This window comes from Dendrobates tinctorius, unplaced genomic scaffold, assembly GCF_039654945.1.
Source record: "Dendrobates tinctorius isolate UK_male_01 unplaced genomic scaffold, ASM3965494v1 ptg000129l, whole genome shotgun sequence".
Taxonomy (NCBI): domain Eukaryota; kingdom Metazoa; phylum Chordata; class Amphibia; order Anura; family Dendrobatidae; genus Dendrobates; species Dendrobates tinctorius.
Genome location: NW_027361797.1, coordinates 51,097,269 through 51,115,358, shown reverse-complemented (window position 1 = coordinate 51,115,358; position 18,090 = coordinate 51,097,269). Strand labels below are relative to the sequence as shown.

At 43.4% G+C, this 18,090-nt stretch overlaps 1 protein-coding gene across 1 annotated transcript in view; it reads right to left on the bottom strand.

Annotated features, from left to right (window-relative positions):
- LOC141047819 (cytochrome P450 2K1-like) overlaps positions 1-8,867 on the bottom strand; it is a 72,709-nt gene extending 63,842 nt beyond the window's left edge. Inside the window, exons 1-2 of the mRNA XM_073543144.1 lie at positions 8,631-8,867; positions 6,450-6,612 (exon numbers count right to left, since the gene is read on the bottom strand). Coding sequence (XP_073399245.1) covers positions 6,450-6,612; positions 8,631-8,825 — 358 coding nt within the window. The 5' untranslated portion in view covers positions 8,826-8,867. The remainder of the gene's footprint in view (positions 1-6,449; positions 6,613-8,630) is intronic.
- Between the last annotated feature and the right edge of the window lie 9,223 nt (positions 8,868-18,090).

The window sequence follows — 18,090 nt, the reverse complement described above, 5'->3', positions numbered from 1 at the left end:
CAGTTTGGCGCTTAGTTTAGAGGAATGGCGCTAGATACGATCCCCTGTTAGCTTCACAGGGAACGTAACCCGCTCACGGATATAAGCTACTGTGATCCCACACATTCAGCGAGTGAACACAAAGAACTCCTCTCCGGAGGTGCCGGAATTCCTAATGGCTCTAAAGCCTGCCCTGTATTAACACAACCAAGCTCATCTCCGGTTAAGCCATAATTCCTAACGGCTTATAGCCGGCCCTGAGCACAGGCTGACATATATCACACAGATGCTGTGTTCACACAGACACATGGAACTTTAGATGACACTAGCTCACGGGCGTGTGCACCTGAGGCCCTTTTATACATCAATCCATTTAGACAGGACCTTGCTCGATGACCAAACTGGAACCGCCACAGGACCTGAGCAGCTGACGACCAGCCACCAATGAGAAGTCGCCATCTCACAAGCATGCTCAGTAGGGTGATTCCTGGACTTAGCCTCTGCTCACCGCTGCCTATTGCTAGTTACTATAGCTGTAACAAAAGAGCGAGCACTAACTAGACAAACAGCACGAGTCTGAGCAAGACGCTGAGACCGACGTGTCTGCTGAGCAGGCGCCTCTGTGGTCAAAGTAGAATGGGAGATTGCAGTCGCAGACAAGACTTGGGATTTACCCCGTGCAGTGGGAGAATCCCAGCGCTTAACACATAATATTTGTGTGCAGCCTAGACTACCAATTGTCTAGTCCAAATCATTTGTGATAAAACTGTGTTTTATTGGCAAATCAGAAGGCCAGATTTTCACTTAAAACTCATTAGGCCTAATATTTAGGTGCAGCCTGGAGGGCCAATTAGCTAATCCAAATCATTGGTGATAAAACTGTGTTTCAGGGGCAAATGAAAAGGACATATTTCCACTTAAAAATCGTTAGGTTTTATTATTAAAGCACCATTTATTCCATGCGCTTTACATGTGAGGAGGGGTATATATAAAAAATACAAGTACAGTAATCTTAAACAATACAAGTCACGACTGGTACAGGATGAGAGAGAACCCTGCTCGCGAGGGCTCACAATCTACAAGGGATGGGTGAGCATACAGTATGGCGAGGGTAGAGCTAGTTGTGCAGGTGGTTTGGTGGATCAGTGGTTACTGCAGGTTGTAGGCTTGTCAGAAGAGGTAGGTCTTCAGTGGTAGGACACAGTGTTGTTCAGGCAAACTATCTAAGAAAATAAATAGTGATTGTTCATTTAGTGACAGGTGACTGACAGCGGTGGGCCTAAGGTTCTGAAACAGCATTTTACAAGAGGGGAAAGCTACTTACAACATGAATGGGAAAAGGCGAGGTTGTTGTGGAAGGGGAAATAGGCTTGGTGTTCGACATGTATATGGGTTAGGTGTTAATGTTAATGAAAGCTCAACTGAACAAACACTGTTTCTTACTTTCCAAAGACCACTGACGACATCTGTTACTGGACGGGCTGCTCAACTCTCTTTCTTTGTCAGCCACACAGTGGTGTCCCTTGTAGATGAGGTTCAGAAAGAGCATGTGTTACAGTGGATAGCAAGTGCTGTGTCAAGTAGCCTCTCTTCCTCTTCCTCCACCTTAACATCACCCACAGTACAATCCTCAGAGGTGGCACCCCTGTCACCCTTGTTTCCCCTTGCGTCAAAAAATTTCCAAACGCCTACCTGACTGTGGGGAATGACAGATGGGCCACTATGCAGAGCTATTTTCACATTCTATTCCATGGAAGTAGAAATGACTGCTGCTTTTGTGTAACTTAGCACAACACATCTTTCTCAATCCGCCATAACATCTCCGTCTGCATCACACTCACAGTCCAGCAGTTTGTCCTGTTCTCTGTACTCCACCCTCTCTCAGCACAGCAACCAGCCTTTGGTCCCACAGTTGTGGTCACGTAAAAGAGTGTTTCCTCCTGCACATGCCGAAGTTAAGAGCCATTCTGCCTGGTGGATACAGATGGTTTCAGAAAGTTGATGGCCTTCGCAGTCCCCCAGTACCAGTTGACCAGTCGCAATTACTTCTCTAAGAAAGCTGTGACTGCGCTACACCAGGATGTCGCCAACAACATCACCCGGTCCCTGAAAAAAATCTGTCTGCCAGGGTGCATTTCACCACTGACACCTGGACAAACAAACATGGGCAGGGACGCTACATCTCACTGAATGGGCACTGGGTGACTCTGGTGGCTGTTTGGGCAGGCTGGGAAGTCTTTGAATCCCCAAGGCTTGCGGGAAAAGCCTCTGCATCTAACACTTCTTCTACTGCTCCTGGCTCCTCCACCTCCTCTAGGGCTTCCACCTGTGCCCTCAACCTCTCCCTTAAACATGCAATCCAATAGTGCAGAAAGAATATCCCCCACCTCCATACTTTGCAGCCATGGCTCACCACATTCAGGCAGTGTTTAAATTAATATGCCTTGGGGATTGCAGTCACACAGCTCAAGAGTTATGGACACCTATCCAGGCTGAGTTTGAGCAATGGCTGTGTCCACTGAATCTGGAGCAAGGGAAGGCTGTGTGCGATAACGGTGCAAACTTGGTGGTGGATCTACACCTGGGCAATCTCACACACGTGCCTTGCATGCACCACGTCCTCAGCCTGGTGGTACAGCAATTTCTCTGCCACTATCCTGGCCTGGATGCATTGCTATAGAAAGCAAGGTCGCTGTGTGTTCACTTACGATGATCGCACCCCATAGGTCATCAACTTGGATCACTACAGATGTCTTTCGGCCTACTGGTTAACCATTTGATTTGCAATGTTCCGACAAGATGGAATTCCACATGTTGCTGTGACTGTACCCTGGTGCAGTATGTTCTTTTGTATAGTCTGGGCCAATGCAGTCCGGATGTGGTGCAAATCACGCTTGCGGTAAATGACCTCTATGTATCACAAGGGTGGGTGCCTTGAGGTGGAAGCTTGAATGTGTGTTGATCAGCAGAGGTACTGCTGAGGTTTTGTTACAGTGTATCAGGGAAAAGCTTGACTTGGTGAGATGGGTGGGACCAGTCACCTACAAACCCACCCAGGGGCGTGGGTCTGAATGCCCAGGATAAAGCCTGTGTGTGGCTGTGTGCAATAGGACCTTTAGTGAGGTCATAACCATGTGATCCATACCTCACCTGTGGGTGTGGTTATGGACCATATAAGGTGCTTGAGGTCTGGTCACATAGAGAGAGAGTGTGTACCTGAATGGTTCAGGGTGGAAGGTCCTGGAAGGTCTAGGTGTTGGAAGGTGTGCTGCCTTCCTGTATAGCACCTGCTGGGACCTTGGACCTGGTGAGGCCGGTGTGTTGGGAATCCCTGGGAAAAGGGACGGATCCCTGAATAGCACCCGGTGATGCGTGAGTGTTGGACGGTCTCAGGAGGGGACAGACGTCCTGAATAGCACCCGCTGAGGCCCTGGACCTGGTGAGACCGGTGTGTTTGGAGTCCCTGGGAGTAGGGACGGATCCCTGAACAGCACCCGGACAGGCCACGTGTGTGAGCAGAGTCTGTGACGGCCTGCGTTTGGGGAAGCCACTGCCCGGCTGTGGTTCTGGAACCGTGAGGCGGCCTAGTGAATAAGGCACTGTCCGGAATGGTATGCCCAGTGCAGCCGCTTCCCCGAGAGAAAGGACTAACAAAGAGTCGGCATCTGGAGCAGGAGCTCCTAAGAGGTAACCCTGGACATGGGGATATGACTGTTGGTGCCTGTGATGTTCTATGGACATTAATGAACTGTACAGCGTGCGGTCGCCCACCGTAACTGAATAGTGAGGAGGTGCAGCGTGCTTAAGGACTGCAAATAAAAGCCATATGTTGAAATATTATGGACTCTGTGTAAGCCTGTGAAGTATAACATGGCTTACGGTGCGGTTTATGATGCCATAATAAACTGCATTGGACTGTTTTAAGTGCAAGTGTTCCGGTGTACATCAATATCGCAGCCAAGCGGGATGCACTCAGTGAGCGCTACCTTACAATGGTTAGCGCTGACAATGCCGTAATCAGTATCACATTTAAAAAGTGGTTTTCCCCAAGCCACCAGTAGGGCACACCGTGTGCATCTCAGTTCTAGATGTTTCACCCCGAGAACGTCAAGGTGTCATCATAAAAACAGTAGCAGCAGCAGTGTAAGTGGTATAAGCAATTTCTGTGAGTCATTTCCCACATTTTTTAGACCAGCCCATGTACCAGCAGAACAGAGTACAAGACTGACACATTGTGAATGACTGGAGAGGATGGTACAGGAGTATCTGGAGCTCAAGATCAATGCCACCAGGGGATGGTTGGACCCTTTTGCATTTTGGTCTTCAAAAATGGAAGAGTGGCCTAAGCTCGCCTGTCACACCTTGGAGGTTTTGTCATGCTAGGTAGCCAGCGTTCTCTCAGAACGCCTTTTCAGCGTTGCTGGTGGTGCCCTGATGGAGAAGCGCATCCAGCTGTCCCATGAAAGTGTAGGCCACCTAACTTTCATCAAAACGAACAAGTCATGGATCTCCAATGAAATTGCACCTCAGTCGCCTGATGTGACTACTGCTGCCTATGTTGCAAACAATTTTATGAAATGTAGAGACTCCAAGTTGGGTCTCTACTTGGTGGGTTGCCTGCAGTAAAAGGTGTGTCAGAGGTCTATTATACTGTTTCTACTCTATGGAAATTGATGCCACTTTAGTCGTGTATGACAATTATTTTTTGAAATGTGGAGACTCCAAGTTGCATCTCAATCTGGTGGGTTGCCTGTGGTGTAAGGTGTGTCGAAGTCTTATTATAATGTTTCTACTCTGTGGAAACTGATGCTACTTTAGTGGTCTGTGACAATTATTTTATGAAATGTGGAGTATGAAATGTGGTGACTCCAAGTTGGGTCTCCATCTGGTGGGTTGCCTATAGTAGAAGTTGTGTCAGAGGCCTATTATATTGTTTCTACTCTATGGAATTTGATGCCACTTTAGTGGTGTGTGACAATTATTTTTTGAAATGTGTAGACTACAAGTTGTGTCTCCATCTGATGGGTTGAGGTCTATTATACTTTTTCTACTCTGTGGAAATTGATGCCATTTTAGTGGTATATGACAATTATTTTTTTAAATGTAGAGACTCCAAGTTGGGTCTCCATCTGGTAGGTTGCCTGTGGTGTAAGGGGTGTCAGAGGCCTATTATACTATTTATATTGTGAGGCAGTGAGGGGGATCATATGCAAGGGTCGATATGTGTACCCCAGGATGCAGACGGCGTGTTATTAAACCCTCTTCTTGTGTTCACAGGAGAACACCTGTGAATCACAAGGCAAAATAAAAGATAGAGTGGATTAGGTCCAAGTAGTTGGCCCAGTCAGATTTTCATGAAAACCCGTCAAGGGCTTTTATTTTAAGATGGATTTGCAGGTTTGGTAGTGGGGTGAATCCCTCTCTCCACTCCGGGTTTTGGAAGTGGCTCTATGGACAAGATTCCATTTAAAATCTGTCAGTTTGACCTTGGGAGCGTCAGTTTGGAGTTTGAAAGCTGCAGAGCAGGAGGCTCTGTGCAACCCAGGTCTGTGTGAAACTAACACAGAACCAGGGACGTAAAGGCGGCAGACATACCCAAGAGGCACGGCGGTGCCATTTTCCACCGCAACGGGTTTTGAACACAAACTGTTTTTGTGGAAACCTGGCTGCAATCCAGGGGATATCACTCCTGTATGTGAGTTTGAAAATAAAGACACTGTTTATGCTGAACTTTCTGTGGTCCCTGCCTGTCTATCGCACTGCACCAACCCCGCTGCACTACACTACTCTACGGATATTGATGCCACTTTAGTGATGTGTGGCAATTATTTTTTGAATTGTGGAGACTTCAAGTTGGGTCTCCATCTGGTGGGTTGCCTTTGTAAGTAGGGCTCCCAGACAGGCAGGCCTGCACTTACTTTCTGTCAACTACCTGTTTTACTTTCCTTACATTTTTCTACCAATATTTCTGTATGAAACGGATGTTTATGCCATCTGAGTGTGGCTGGAATAAAAAAATGGAGGTGTTGCATGAGGTATCAGGTCTCCCAGCTAAGAAGACATACACTGCGCCCTTAACCACCAGGTCCTAATTGAAACTTCAATTCCAAGCTGTAAAGGCTAGGCCAGACCCTGATACCTCATGCATGACCCATGGCCCATGGCTGTCTGCTGCGGTGCCATTGTCAAATTTCTACTGTGCCCCTTTTCATGGTTTCTGCCCCTAATTTTAGCTGTTTGGGAAGGTTTTTGTCACCCCTTAACGTGTTGTGTATACGTTTGGTTTTGCCTCCCATTGAATCTAATGTTGTTGGGGTACGTTCACTGAACCGTTCGGTGAACTTATTCAATGAACATCTAAACGTTTGGCTAATTGAACCGAAGCTTGAAAGGTTTGCTCATCTCTAATAGTTACTGGACTTTATAGTATTCTGCCCCCTAACAGGTCACCATTGTGGTTTTATAAATACCTAGTCCATGAGAGAAAACCTCGAAGATTGGAGCAATCGCCCGTTCTCCAAAATCATCAGCTTGCGTAACAAGTGCTTCTTTTATAATCTCATATCCAGCGAGTATCACCTTTTTCTTGTGTCCAAAATGTAAAGTAAATATTTCACCATACTTCTCAGAAAGCTGCAAAATATCATATTTTATAGTTATATAAACATTTATTTTAATATTATTTCTGTACAGATAAAAATTGTGTTCTAAACCACAATGTCACTCACACTGAGCCAATTAAGGTACATTTCCAACAAGCCACAGTTGCTGCTGAGTCCATGAAGATGGAGAAGGATGTAGCGTGAGAGGCAGGACCACACATCTCCTGCCCATGAGAATACAAAGAACAGTGTATAGATACAATAGAAAGCCTATGACTTTCCAATGTATCTGTACTCTATTCTGAGTGCTCACACAGGGATGCGTTGAATGCTCCTGCCTCACGCGCTGCATACTTCTCTGCCATTTTTCAGCAATTCATAAGAGTCTCATGACCAGAACCCTCACCAATCTACAGGCACGAAAAGTGCCTGCAAATGTAAAAAATGCATTATAATTTTATTTACTATTTGATGATTTCATATGTTCATGCCTTTTGCCCTTTGTCATATGCTAACCATTAAAATGAACTTACATATCCTCTAATGAAATGGAAGACTACACTATTTCATGGCATTTTAGATTTGCCACTACTAAAGGAATTTTTGAATAGTTTTACTAGGGGCCTTCTGCTGTATATTTTAGCCCCGTATGAAGTTGTAATATAATTTAATTAGAAATCAAGGAATATTTTCCTATGGTAAATTGCCTCACTTCAACCCAATGAAACAAGATATTTAATATTCAGTCACTGCGTAGAAGACCAAGGCTCTGCACATGAAACAAAGCTGCGAAAAATGTAAAGTGTGGTGAGAAAGATCTCAACAAAATCCAGATCTGTTAGAATCTGTTTAGTTTGTGACTACCCGCCATTTTCTTGTAGTGTTCTGGCTGCTGGTCTTTTTCCTCTGGTGCTGGGTTTGTCTTGGGACAGGTGATTGTATCACCCTTTATTAACCTGTACCTGTCTCCCAGTCCTTGCTGGACAACAGTGTTAATCCACTTGAAGTCTGGCTTGGAGCTTTGCTTTGCCTTCTGTGTGTTTAATTAGTGCAGTGCTGGGACCTCTGGTTCTGCTAGTCTTATTTTCTGTTTTCAGTTTGTTTCTGCAGCCTTCTCTTTGTTTTCTATTAGGAGGTTACCCGTTTTTGTACCCAGTCCTTAGATCTTTCAGGGTCCCCTTCGCCCTATCTATAGGTCTTCGCTTGAGATTAACCTAGGATCGTCGGTGGGTCTATTCGCAAGGAATGGGTCGCCCACTCCATCGTAGGATATCAGCCTAGTCGTTGTGCAGGGTCAGTTTTCCCCCTTCTTCCCTAGTGCTGTGCTGCAGATCCGTAACAGATCTCAATTCTGAACATTATTAAAGAGAACGCCCACTCAGAATAATCTGGTGCAGTGATCAACTGGCCAGTGCAGATTTGGCTTTTCTGATCCATGGTGATCAACTGTTAATCTTTGGGAAAACCTGATAGCCCAAAAGCAATTCCCAACTTTACTAATACCTCAATGGACACACATTTCTATAGTAATTGTAATATTTGATAGAAAAACTCCCTAGAATACTAGAAACTGTTACAGCACCAGGAGGGAGAACCAACCCTATATTATTGGCCATAGTTTACACATGAAATGATCATCGCTCTTAGAAATGTTATTGAAGTTATAATTAGCCATATATTGAATGATATGGTATTTTCATCAATCCATTTTTTCTTCTCCTATTGTTTCATTAAAATACCATAATAGGGCACTAAATGAGTAAATTAACACATCTCCAGCTACATGAAAAGTCTATTCGACTTCAAGGGTTTCTTGACTTTGAACAATTCCTATTTTCCTGAACACCACAAAAGAAATGAAGAGTTACCCAGTGCCCATTTACACCAATAGTTTGTGTATAATGCAGTAAAGGACAAGACCGCCAGACCTTTAATGGCCACCATGAATCCATTTGTACCTGTGTCATTCAGCAAGCACCTCGAATTTCTTTTCCCCCAACTAAATACTGTTGCACCCCTGTTGATTATACAGTAAGTACAGTATCCTACCTGCATCAGAGATTCGTGAGGCCTTTCCAGGTCCACCAGGTGGAGATTTCCAATGACCGGCAGAGGCATAGGTCCAGGGGGCATCTTTGCTGTGCTCTTCTTAATTCCATTTATCCAAAAAATGAATAGTACAATGAAAACTGAAAAGTATACCAAGACATCGGCTCTAGCCAAAAAGTAGGCAATAAAAGCCATAGTGAAGTACTGGTAAGAGTCTGTTCTGATTGTGCTGCTGATCTGATATTTATACACTTGGGCTTATTTTTCCTACATGTGTTAATATTTACTAACCAGCAGATTGGCCGATTGCCATTTAACTTGGTCAGACATTTTTATCTTAATCTTTCACAATTTTTTCACAATCTTTCTTTTCACATACATTGCTTCATGCACTTCACCCAAATAAATGCTGGAGAAGGTGTATTATGTCATATTGTGTAGCAGGATAAATGAATATGATTTTAAAATGTTATCTTATCTGTTCTGCAGTTGTACCACTTCCATGGTATAAAGTTCAAATACTAATGTTTGAATTGATTTTTAGTTATAGTAGAATCCAGGCCAGGGCAATGTATTTTGGGGCCCTAGGCAGTTGAAGTCAATGTCGAACCCACCTCAAGCAAAGGAATGGGTCAGAAACTAAGGTAATATGACCCCTATTGCACCTCCCCCTCCGATGGGTCAGGAAACAAAGTCCAACGACCATTTTCCCTTGTATTTTTACCTTTTTCATTAAAAAATCAAACGTAAAAAAGTGGTGTACTTTAGAGGTGTGATTAAACAGGGAGTGCAATTTCAGAATTAGATATAGAATCATTCATTGTTTGAGGATCTGATGCACAATACACAGGACAAATACCGTAGCAATATTCATTCCTGACAGCCTATATTTTAAATATTAGATGCAAGGATAGTTATGGAATCTACTATAGCTTAACAATAATGGGGGCCATATGGTTTCACTCCAAGTGTCCAGCATGTGGTGAGTAGCCTAATGGAAGCTATACAGACCCCATTATAGTTAATGTAATGTGTCTGATGGTTTTTGCGTCCGTCGTGCCACAAATACAGCTTGCAACAAAGCTGCTGGTGGTTCTGGTGTAGTATTCCTGTTTCCTGTACTGATGGTGGTCATGGTGTCGTACTCCTGTACCTATGATTGTTCTTGTGATGTATTTCTGTTCTGATAAGTGATACTGGTGACATAGTAATGTAGTGATGATGTTTCTGGTGATACATGCATGTACTGATGGTGGTTTTTGTGATGCATTCATGTAGTGATGGTGCTTTTTGTGCTGTATACATGTACTAATGTTATTTCTGGTGCCATATTTATGTATTGTTGGTGGCTCTGATGATGTATTCATCACCAAAACCATCATCAGTATATGGAAGCAAAGCCAAATTCGTTTTCATAAATGCACCACCATGAAAAGAAATCAGAGAGGCCTCCCTAAGCTGCTGATTGTCCTTATCTTGACTACCATACACCGTGGCAACAGTTCTCTTGTCACTGTCTGAGGTACCACAACACAAGTACCAAAGTCAGATTGTATCCTGGATTATAATACGTTTATGGGGTTTTTGATCTCTCAGATCAGGTCCTCAAATAATACAATATCATGTGAAAAACTAAAGTATGGTACAAAAAGTTGTCTGTGCACATTGTACAGATGGCACTGTATGATGCATTTGTGCTGTTTTTTTGGCAAATGACTTAAAGTAAGTGAGACAAAAAAAATTAACAAAAATAAAAAAACAGAACCCTGAGGCAGAGGTCCAAGTGGAGGAGGGGGCGGAGGTGGGCATGGTGTTATAGGTGGAAGGGGGCCAACACTTTTTTTGGACAAATAGCTTAAAACAACAGAGAAAAAAAAAATAAACAAAAATAAAAAAAAATAGAGCAAGGAGGCAGAGGTCAAAGTGAAGAGGGTGAGGGGGCAACACTGTTTTTTTGTTTAATTTTTGGTTTAAATTTGAGGACGCACCAATATGAAACAAACGCAAAATAGAGTAGAACCGTGGCTGGTATAATTGTCTAGTCCACCACAGGTATGGACAAGTTCTGTATGGTCCACGCCTGATTCATCTTTAGGAATGTTAGCTTCCCCATGTTGTCATTGTCTGTGGACAGGCGGCCCTGTTTATGATGACACCCCTGCAGTGTTAAAGACACGCCCTAACATGAGACTTGCTGCAGGGCAGGCCAGCACCTCCAAGGCAAACAGGGCAAGCTCTGGCATGTGTTGAGACCGCCTTGTTGTTGGCTGCTGGGCATGCTTGAATTGGCCAAATTATGTGCTAAGCATCTCTATTTTTTCTTATTATCTAGAGCGGTAATGCTATTCATATTTCATATATTACATAGTTACATGCTTCAGCACTACAGAGTGCATCTTTATTTGTGTGTTGTATATGGAGGTGGCTGCTCCTATTTTGCACTTGTGCACACCAGTTTTCCGATTTGGAAGTATCCGTAAGATTTTTCCTATTCGAATATCAGCCCTTTGACCGAGCACTCTGCCCTCCAGCCTGAGGTGGTTTTAATTGCAACAGGATCCTACCTAGCCAGATATTCAGGCTTCAGCCTACGGACACAGTCACACTACTGTACAACATGGCTCAGATCTGCAATTATTTTCTCATGCTGAATCGGCATGCGAGAACAATCACAGCATGCTGCGATCGGCAGCTAGACTCGGCTCACTCGCACCTATATAAGTCTATGGGTGTGAGTGACACAACGCACAGCACTCTGATATCACCCGAGGACAGTGTGATATATGCCAACGCCGGCAGCAGAGGAGATGGAGAAATTAATTTCTCCACCTCCTCCACAGCTGTGCTCTGATCCTCTCGGATGCCATGTGCTGGTGTGACTCCAGCCTAGACACGTAGGTTCCCAGCAGATTTGAGACTGCCTTGTCGTTGGCTGCTGGACACGCATGAACTGACCAAATTATGTGCTAAGTGTCTCTATTTTTCTTATTATTATTATTATACATTTTTATAGCGCCATTTATTCCATGGCGCTTTACATGTGAAAAGGGGCAAATATAGACAAGTACAATAAACATGAGCAATACAAGACACACACAAGTACAGAAGGAGAGAGGACCCTGCCCCCAAGGGATCACAGTCTACAGGGGATGGGTGAGGATACACTAGGAGAGGGTAGAGCTGGTCATGCGGCGGTTCAGTAGACTGAGCATCAATGCAGGTTGTAGGCTTGTCGGAAGAGGTGCGTCTTCAGGTTCTTTTTGAAGGTTTCCATGGTAGGCGAGAGTCTTATGTGTTGGGGTAGAGAGATCCATAGTATGGGGGAAGCACGGGAGAAGTCTTGTATGCGGTTGTGCGAAGAAGAGATAAGAGGGGAGTAGAGAAGAAGATCTTGAGAGGATCGATGGTTGCGTGTGGATGAGTATCGGGAGACCATGTCACAGATATATGGAGGAGACAGGTTGTGGATGGCTTTATTATCTTTATTATCAAGAGCAATAAAGCTATTCATATTTCATATATTACATATATACATGCTTTAGCACTACAAAGTGCAACTTTATTTGTTTGTTTGTTGTTAGTTTAACCCTGCATTTCGAGGTGGTAGCGGTGCCCCTGCTGTGTTGGCGACTTCCTCCACAGCCTCTGCCTTGTTGTTCCACTGAAATGCCGCTGTCCATTGGGAAAGGCATTAGTAGTGTTTCCACCAGCGTGTGCGTGTATTGATGCATTTTTCGATCCAGTGACGGAAGAAATAATGGTACATTGTCCTTGTGGCAGGGATCTAGCAGGGTGGAAACTTAGTAATCTACACTGGTGACAATACGGGCAACTCGACTGTCATTCCGCAGGCACTAGAGCATGTATTGGCTCATGTATTCCAAACTGCCCAGAGCCAACGACAAGCTGCCCTCACTATCCTCCCAACCATGCTCCAGTGATACACATGAGCTGCTCTGAAAACCACCCTCCTGTGAATACAGCTGTTCCTCCTTATCCATCAAAACTGTCCACTGGCTGGACACTTGTGTACTTGGCTGGTGTTGGTACAAGAACCCACCCTCCAAGCCATGTGTGGACGACAGGCCTGATAATGTTGAAAATGCTCCCTGTTCCTCCTGCTCCTCTTCCTCCTGTGCCACTACCTCATGCATCATTGCCTGAAGTGTTGTTTCCAGCAGGCATATAAATGATATTGTATCGCCAATGATGGTGTCATCAGCGCTGGCCATGTTGCTGGCATATTCAAAGCAGCACTGCACGGCACCCACATCCCGCATCGGTGGTAAAGTGGTTTTGTTCCGCTGAGCAACTCACGCGTGTGTGCTGCAGCTGAAATTCTATTATTGCTTGCTGCTGCTCACACAGCCTCTCAAGCATATGCAGGATGGAATTCCACCTTGTTGGTACAGTGCATGTGAAGCGATGAGCAGGAAGACAGAACTGAAGTTGCAATGCAGACAGACCGGTGAGAACTGAGAAAGTGCGCACACACTGTCCGCACTTTCACCAGCAGATCTGACATATCTGGGTTTTTTGAGAAATAAAGACACTTTTCTTTATCTTAAAAAAGCACTCCTTCAACATTTTTAGACTTTTAATATATTGTAATCATCATATTATATAGCACTGTGCACATACAAGTAGTGATGAGCGAGTATACTCGTTCCTCGAGATTTCCCGAGTATGCTCGGGTGATCTCCGAGTATTTGGATGTGCTCGGAGATTTAGTTTCTGTCGCCGTAGCTGCATGATTTGAGGCTGCTAGACAGCCTGAATATATGAGGGGATTGACTGTTAGGAAATTCCCTCATGTATTCAAGCTGTCTAGCAGCTGCAAATCATGCAACTACGGCGACAGAAACTAAATCTCCGAGCACATCCAAATACTCGGAGATCACCCGAGCATACTCGGGAAATCTCGAGTAACGAGTATACTCGCTCATCACTACACACAAGTGCTCATTTTGCAGTACTACCCAGGACAAATGGTTATATTTTGTAATAAGGACACACTTAAAATCACAATAGTTTGTTAAACAGGAATGTTTTTTTTATGTGCTATTTGGAATTATTCAGTGAATGTGTCAAACAAATGTGGCAATAGTTATATCTATGAACAAAACATTGATATTTTATCAATTAAAGGGGTTGTTCAGATTCCCTGTATGCCCCATGCAGGCGGCCGGCTACGTGACCACATATATGCGATTTACATACTTGCGGTCCCGTGCCGATTAAACTCCTGCACGTCTCTCAATTTACTGCTATTGAGAGAAGTCTGATAACACTAGTTGGAAGGTGGCCGCAGGTATGCAATTCGCATATATGTGATCACGTGACCGTTCAACAGCACATTGCATACAGGGGAATCGTGACAGCACGCACATCACACACTGTTATGTTTTGTGAGTCTGGTGATGCGGGGTTCAGACTTTTCACAATGTTCCTCATGCCTCTGTAGTGGCCATTTTGTGGATGAAGATGTGGTAATGATCTCGGAGACTGAAGCAGCGATACCACAATGGAACATGTAAGGTATACTGACTATACATTTTTAATGCATAGTTACGTTTAATATGAGAGGAGGAAGATCTCTTCAAGCCTCCTTTTAGACCACATTTGAGGTCCAGTTCCTAATTTAGTTGAGGATTCCCTTTCAAGCCCAAAAAACGGGATCCAAAACATCAAACGTGCTACTGTGAGCAGCCTGTGTGGTGTAAATGTACTACCGTTGCTTGAAGTGTCTACGGACTTGTCTCCCATCGAAGACATCTTGGACTTCATTGGTTGGCAATTGCACAGGCAGCTGCCAGCAGTGAATCTTGACGATTTGCCCATTTGCATTCAGTGTGGATTTCTGTGTGTGGTGCTGCTCATACTTGATACTAAATAAATCAAGATATTTTAATTTTTTTCTTTCCATTTATTTAACATTTACATATCAGTAACATATCTATACATACTGTTGTAAGGGGATAGATTATATTACTGCTATACCTTTTCTCTCTCATTTGTCCCTGTACCATATGTTACAATATATTATAAGTGTAAGTATAATTGTTGCTATATAATGGTACTGCTACACTACTATGTGTACTACCACTCTCCTAAAATGTGTATTTCATTGGTACTGCTACACTACTTTGTGTATTACCATTCTTGCTAAATTTCTATTGTATGTTTGTGCTGCTATGGATAGTGTATAGGATAAGTGCAGTTACATTAATGGCCACTAGATGGGAGCATCATAGTAAACGTAGTTACAGTTTGGATGTAGCTTAGTATGAGAAATAGTTAACTATAGGAGGGGCTGCTGTGTGGTAAGTAAGTACACAGTTTTTAGATAGAGAGAAGGGCCTGTCCACATAGGCTCTAGGCCCAGGTCACCACAGCAGCCACGTAACATTATAAGAAGAGAAGCATTGCCATTTAGACTCTATAGGACAGAAGTATGGTATCAAGCAGCAGGATTGCAGCAGTTCATAGCTGGAGAAAGGAAGCAGTCCGCAATAGTACAGGGTACAGATTGTTCAACATTTGGCAGATTATTGCATGGGCCAATGCTCTCAGGACCGGGGCGAAATGGGCTGGAGAATCCCCAAGCACAGTGAGTCTGAATAGGGAGAACGCTGCGTAACCGCCTAAGGTGCTATTACCCTGTAATGTACTGGAGGACGTGGAACTGAGTGCAGGGAAAGAGCAGAGTGAGAACTGCATGGAACTTGCTGTTGATGATGTTACTGACAAGAATGTGCTGCAAAGTTATACAAGTAAAGTTTCACATGTTGCATTTGAACTGGACTGTGTCTTAATTCTTGCGAAATCAGTTACAGAAAGGCTTCAACACCGCAGAGCTATCCCTGATGGCGTAGTGGGAGAAGACACAGGTCCGTTGGCTAATGAATGCTGTTTTCAAGTGAAAGGAAGCCAGGGCACTGATGTTGCATTTTGTTGTGGTTGGCGCAATGTCAAAAGGACGCATGCAGAGAGAACCGCATGCATTCACATGACTTGCGTGCCCAATGTTAAAGATAGGTACGCAGGACGCATGCCGATGTAGGCGGAGCTGAATGGAAGAGGTGTGGCAATGGGCAGGGCTTAACGGAAGAATTACGCAGCCCTCCGCAGCTCTGCCCAACGCAAGTGTGAAACCAGCCTAAAACTGAAGACAGAGCTGATCACATGCTGTCAGGTTAGTAGACCCTATATATTTTTTAGTCTGTGTGTGCAATAATAACAGCAACAATCACAATCATTCTTTATAGATGGAGGCTCCATAGAGTAAATTTCTTTGCTGCATTGTTGCTTATGCCATTGGGTGTAAGGACCCTTTGCAGGTCTTACATTAACAGAATATGAGTATTGATATTAATCAAGGGAAAGTGGAGAGGCCATGGGCCCTGATTAATGAGCTTCAAGTGCCGATAAACCTAGAGAAAGATCAATTACTATAATTCAGCCAACTGCTATTTCTTAAACAATCAACAACAAAAACAGTCCTTCCATTGGGTAGGCAAACACACAATATGGTTTCACCCATGCAGCAATACAGGCAGTGCTTTTGGTTCAGTTTGGTCAACAATCGTGGTAATTCCAATACGTTAGACACACCTGGAGTCAATCGAGCTGCCTTTTATAGGACCTGCAAGACCTAGCCTGGAGTGAGTGGGAGTGACCTTTACCATCCAAGCTCTTTTGGTCGCTCCTAAATATCGGGCCCAAAATCCAGTGCACTAAAAATTCTCTCAGTAACTTGTTGTTACTGGAGCACTCTATTCCAGGACCTACGTCATTGAGGCCAGGCACCTTGGTGACACATACCTGCCATCCAGGATTTTACTTCCTGCTTCTCTACAGGGCTCTAAGTGTTATATTTCCTATGCCAAAAACTAAAGGCACAACAAGTCTGAAGAAAACAAACTGATCTTATAAAAGATAAACTATGCACAGTTACAGCACATTTAATTATTTATTTGTGCCAGAAGATACACCCAATCAAAAAAATCATATCAATGTTACTAAAACTAAAAAAAAAAAAAAAAAAAAAAATGGTTTGGTACCGTGTTAGCCAGTAGAAAAAAATATAAAGTGCTCTCAGTGAGAGAAACAAAATAGGAATCTTGTGGGTATGGTACCTCTGGCTAACAAATAATAGTGAATATTGTTACAAAGCAAGTTTTCGGGACTGCTTACGTCCCTTCATCAGGCTGATATGAGAAAATATTTGAAGAAACCTTATTTATATACAGTTTAAAGCACAACATTTCAATAAACAAACAATGAGCTTGAAGAGAGAATCCTTAATTAGGTAAGATTAGATAGGTAGTGTCAAAAGTTCTGAAGATCAAAGGGCTACTTGGAGGAGATAGCTCAGATATGGTAGTGGGTCATAAAACCTTCTGACAAATTGAGTCCTGTGTGAATAGAATCAAAGATTGTAATGAATTTGTGTACCCACACTCTCCAATGTGTCTGTGATTTAAAATTGCCTTTTAAAATGACAACTTTCATATTGCCTATGTTGTGTCCTGGATCACAGAAATGTTTAGCCACAGGGAAATGGGTTTTTTTGTCTGTAATTGTATGACGATGAGACCTCATCCTTGCTCTCAGTCTCTGTCTTGTTTCTCCAACATAGAGGCCACCCACAGGACATACATTGCATAGAATTTAATACACCACATTGGAAGAGGAACATGTGAATGTCCCTGGGATCTTATAGTCCTGCTGTGTGTTGGCAATTTGGATTTTGTCTTTGGTCTCTATATGAATGCCGGTTTTGCATCTTCTCCCATTGCAAGGATATGTTCCTCTTGGTGAATCTGAGGGCATTGAACTTCGGATAATGATTTTTTTTAGATTGGGAGGTTGTCTGTAACATAGCAAGGGGGGGGCTTTGAATAGTGTTTTTAACCGGTCATCCTTGTGTAGGATACGGTGAAGTTTCTTAGCCATTTTTCTGAGTTTTTCAAGCTGTAGGTTGTAGGTCACTACCAGAGGTACACAATGATTTTCCTCTTTTTTTCTGTATTGAAGTACTTGACTTCTAGGGATCCTTGTGGCCACAAACCCATTTACCTGTGGCTAAACATTTCTGTGATCCAGGACACAACATAGGCAATATGAAAGTTGTCATTTTAAAAGGCAATTTTAAATCACAGACACATCAGAGAGTGTGGGAACACAAATTCATTACAATCTTTGATTCTATTCACACAGGACTCAATTTGTTTGGGTTTTATGACCCATTACCATATCTGAGCTATCTCCTCCAAGTAGCCCTTTGATCTCACAGAACTTTTTACACTACCTATGTAATCTTACCTAATTAAGGATTCTCTCTTCAAGCTCATTGTTTGGTTATTGAAATGTTGTGCTTTAAACTGTATATAAATAAGGTTTCTTCAAATATTTTGTCATATCAGCCTGATGAAGGGACATAAGCAGTCCCGAAAGC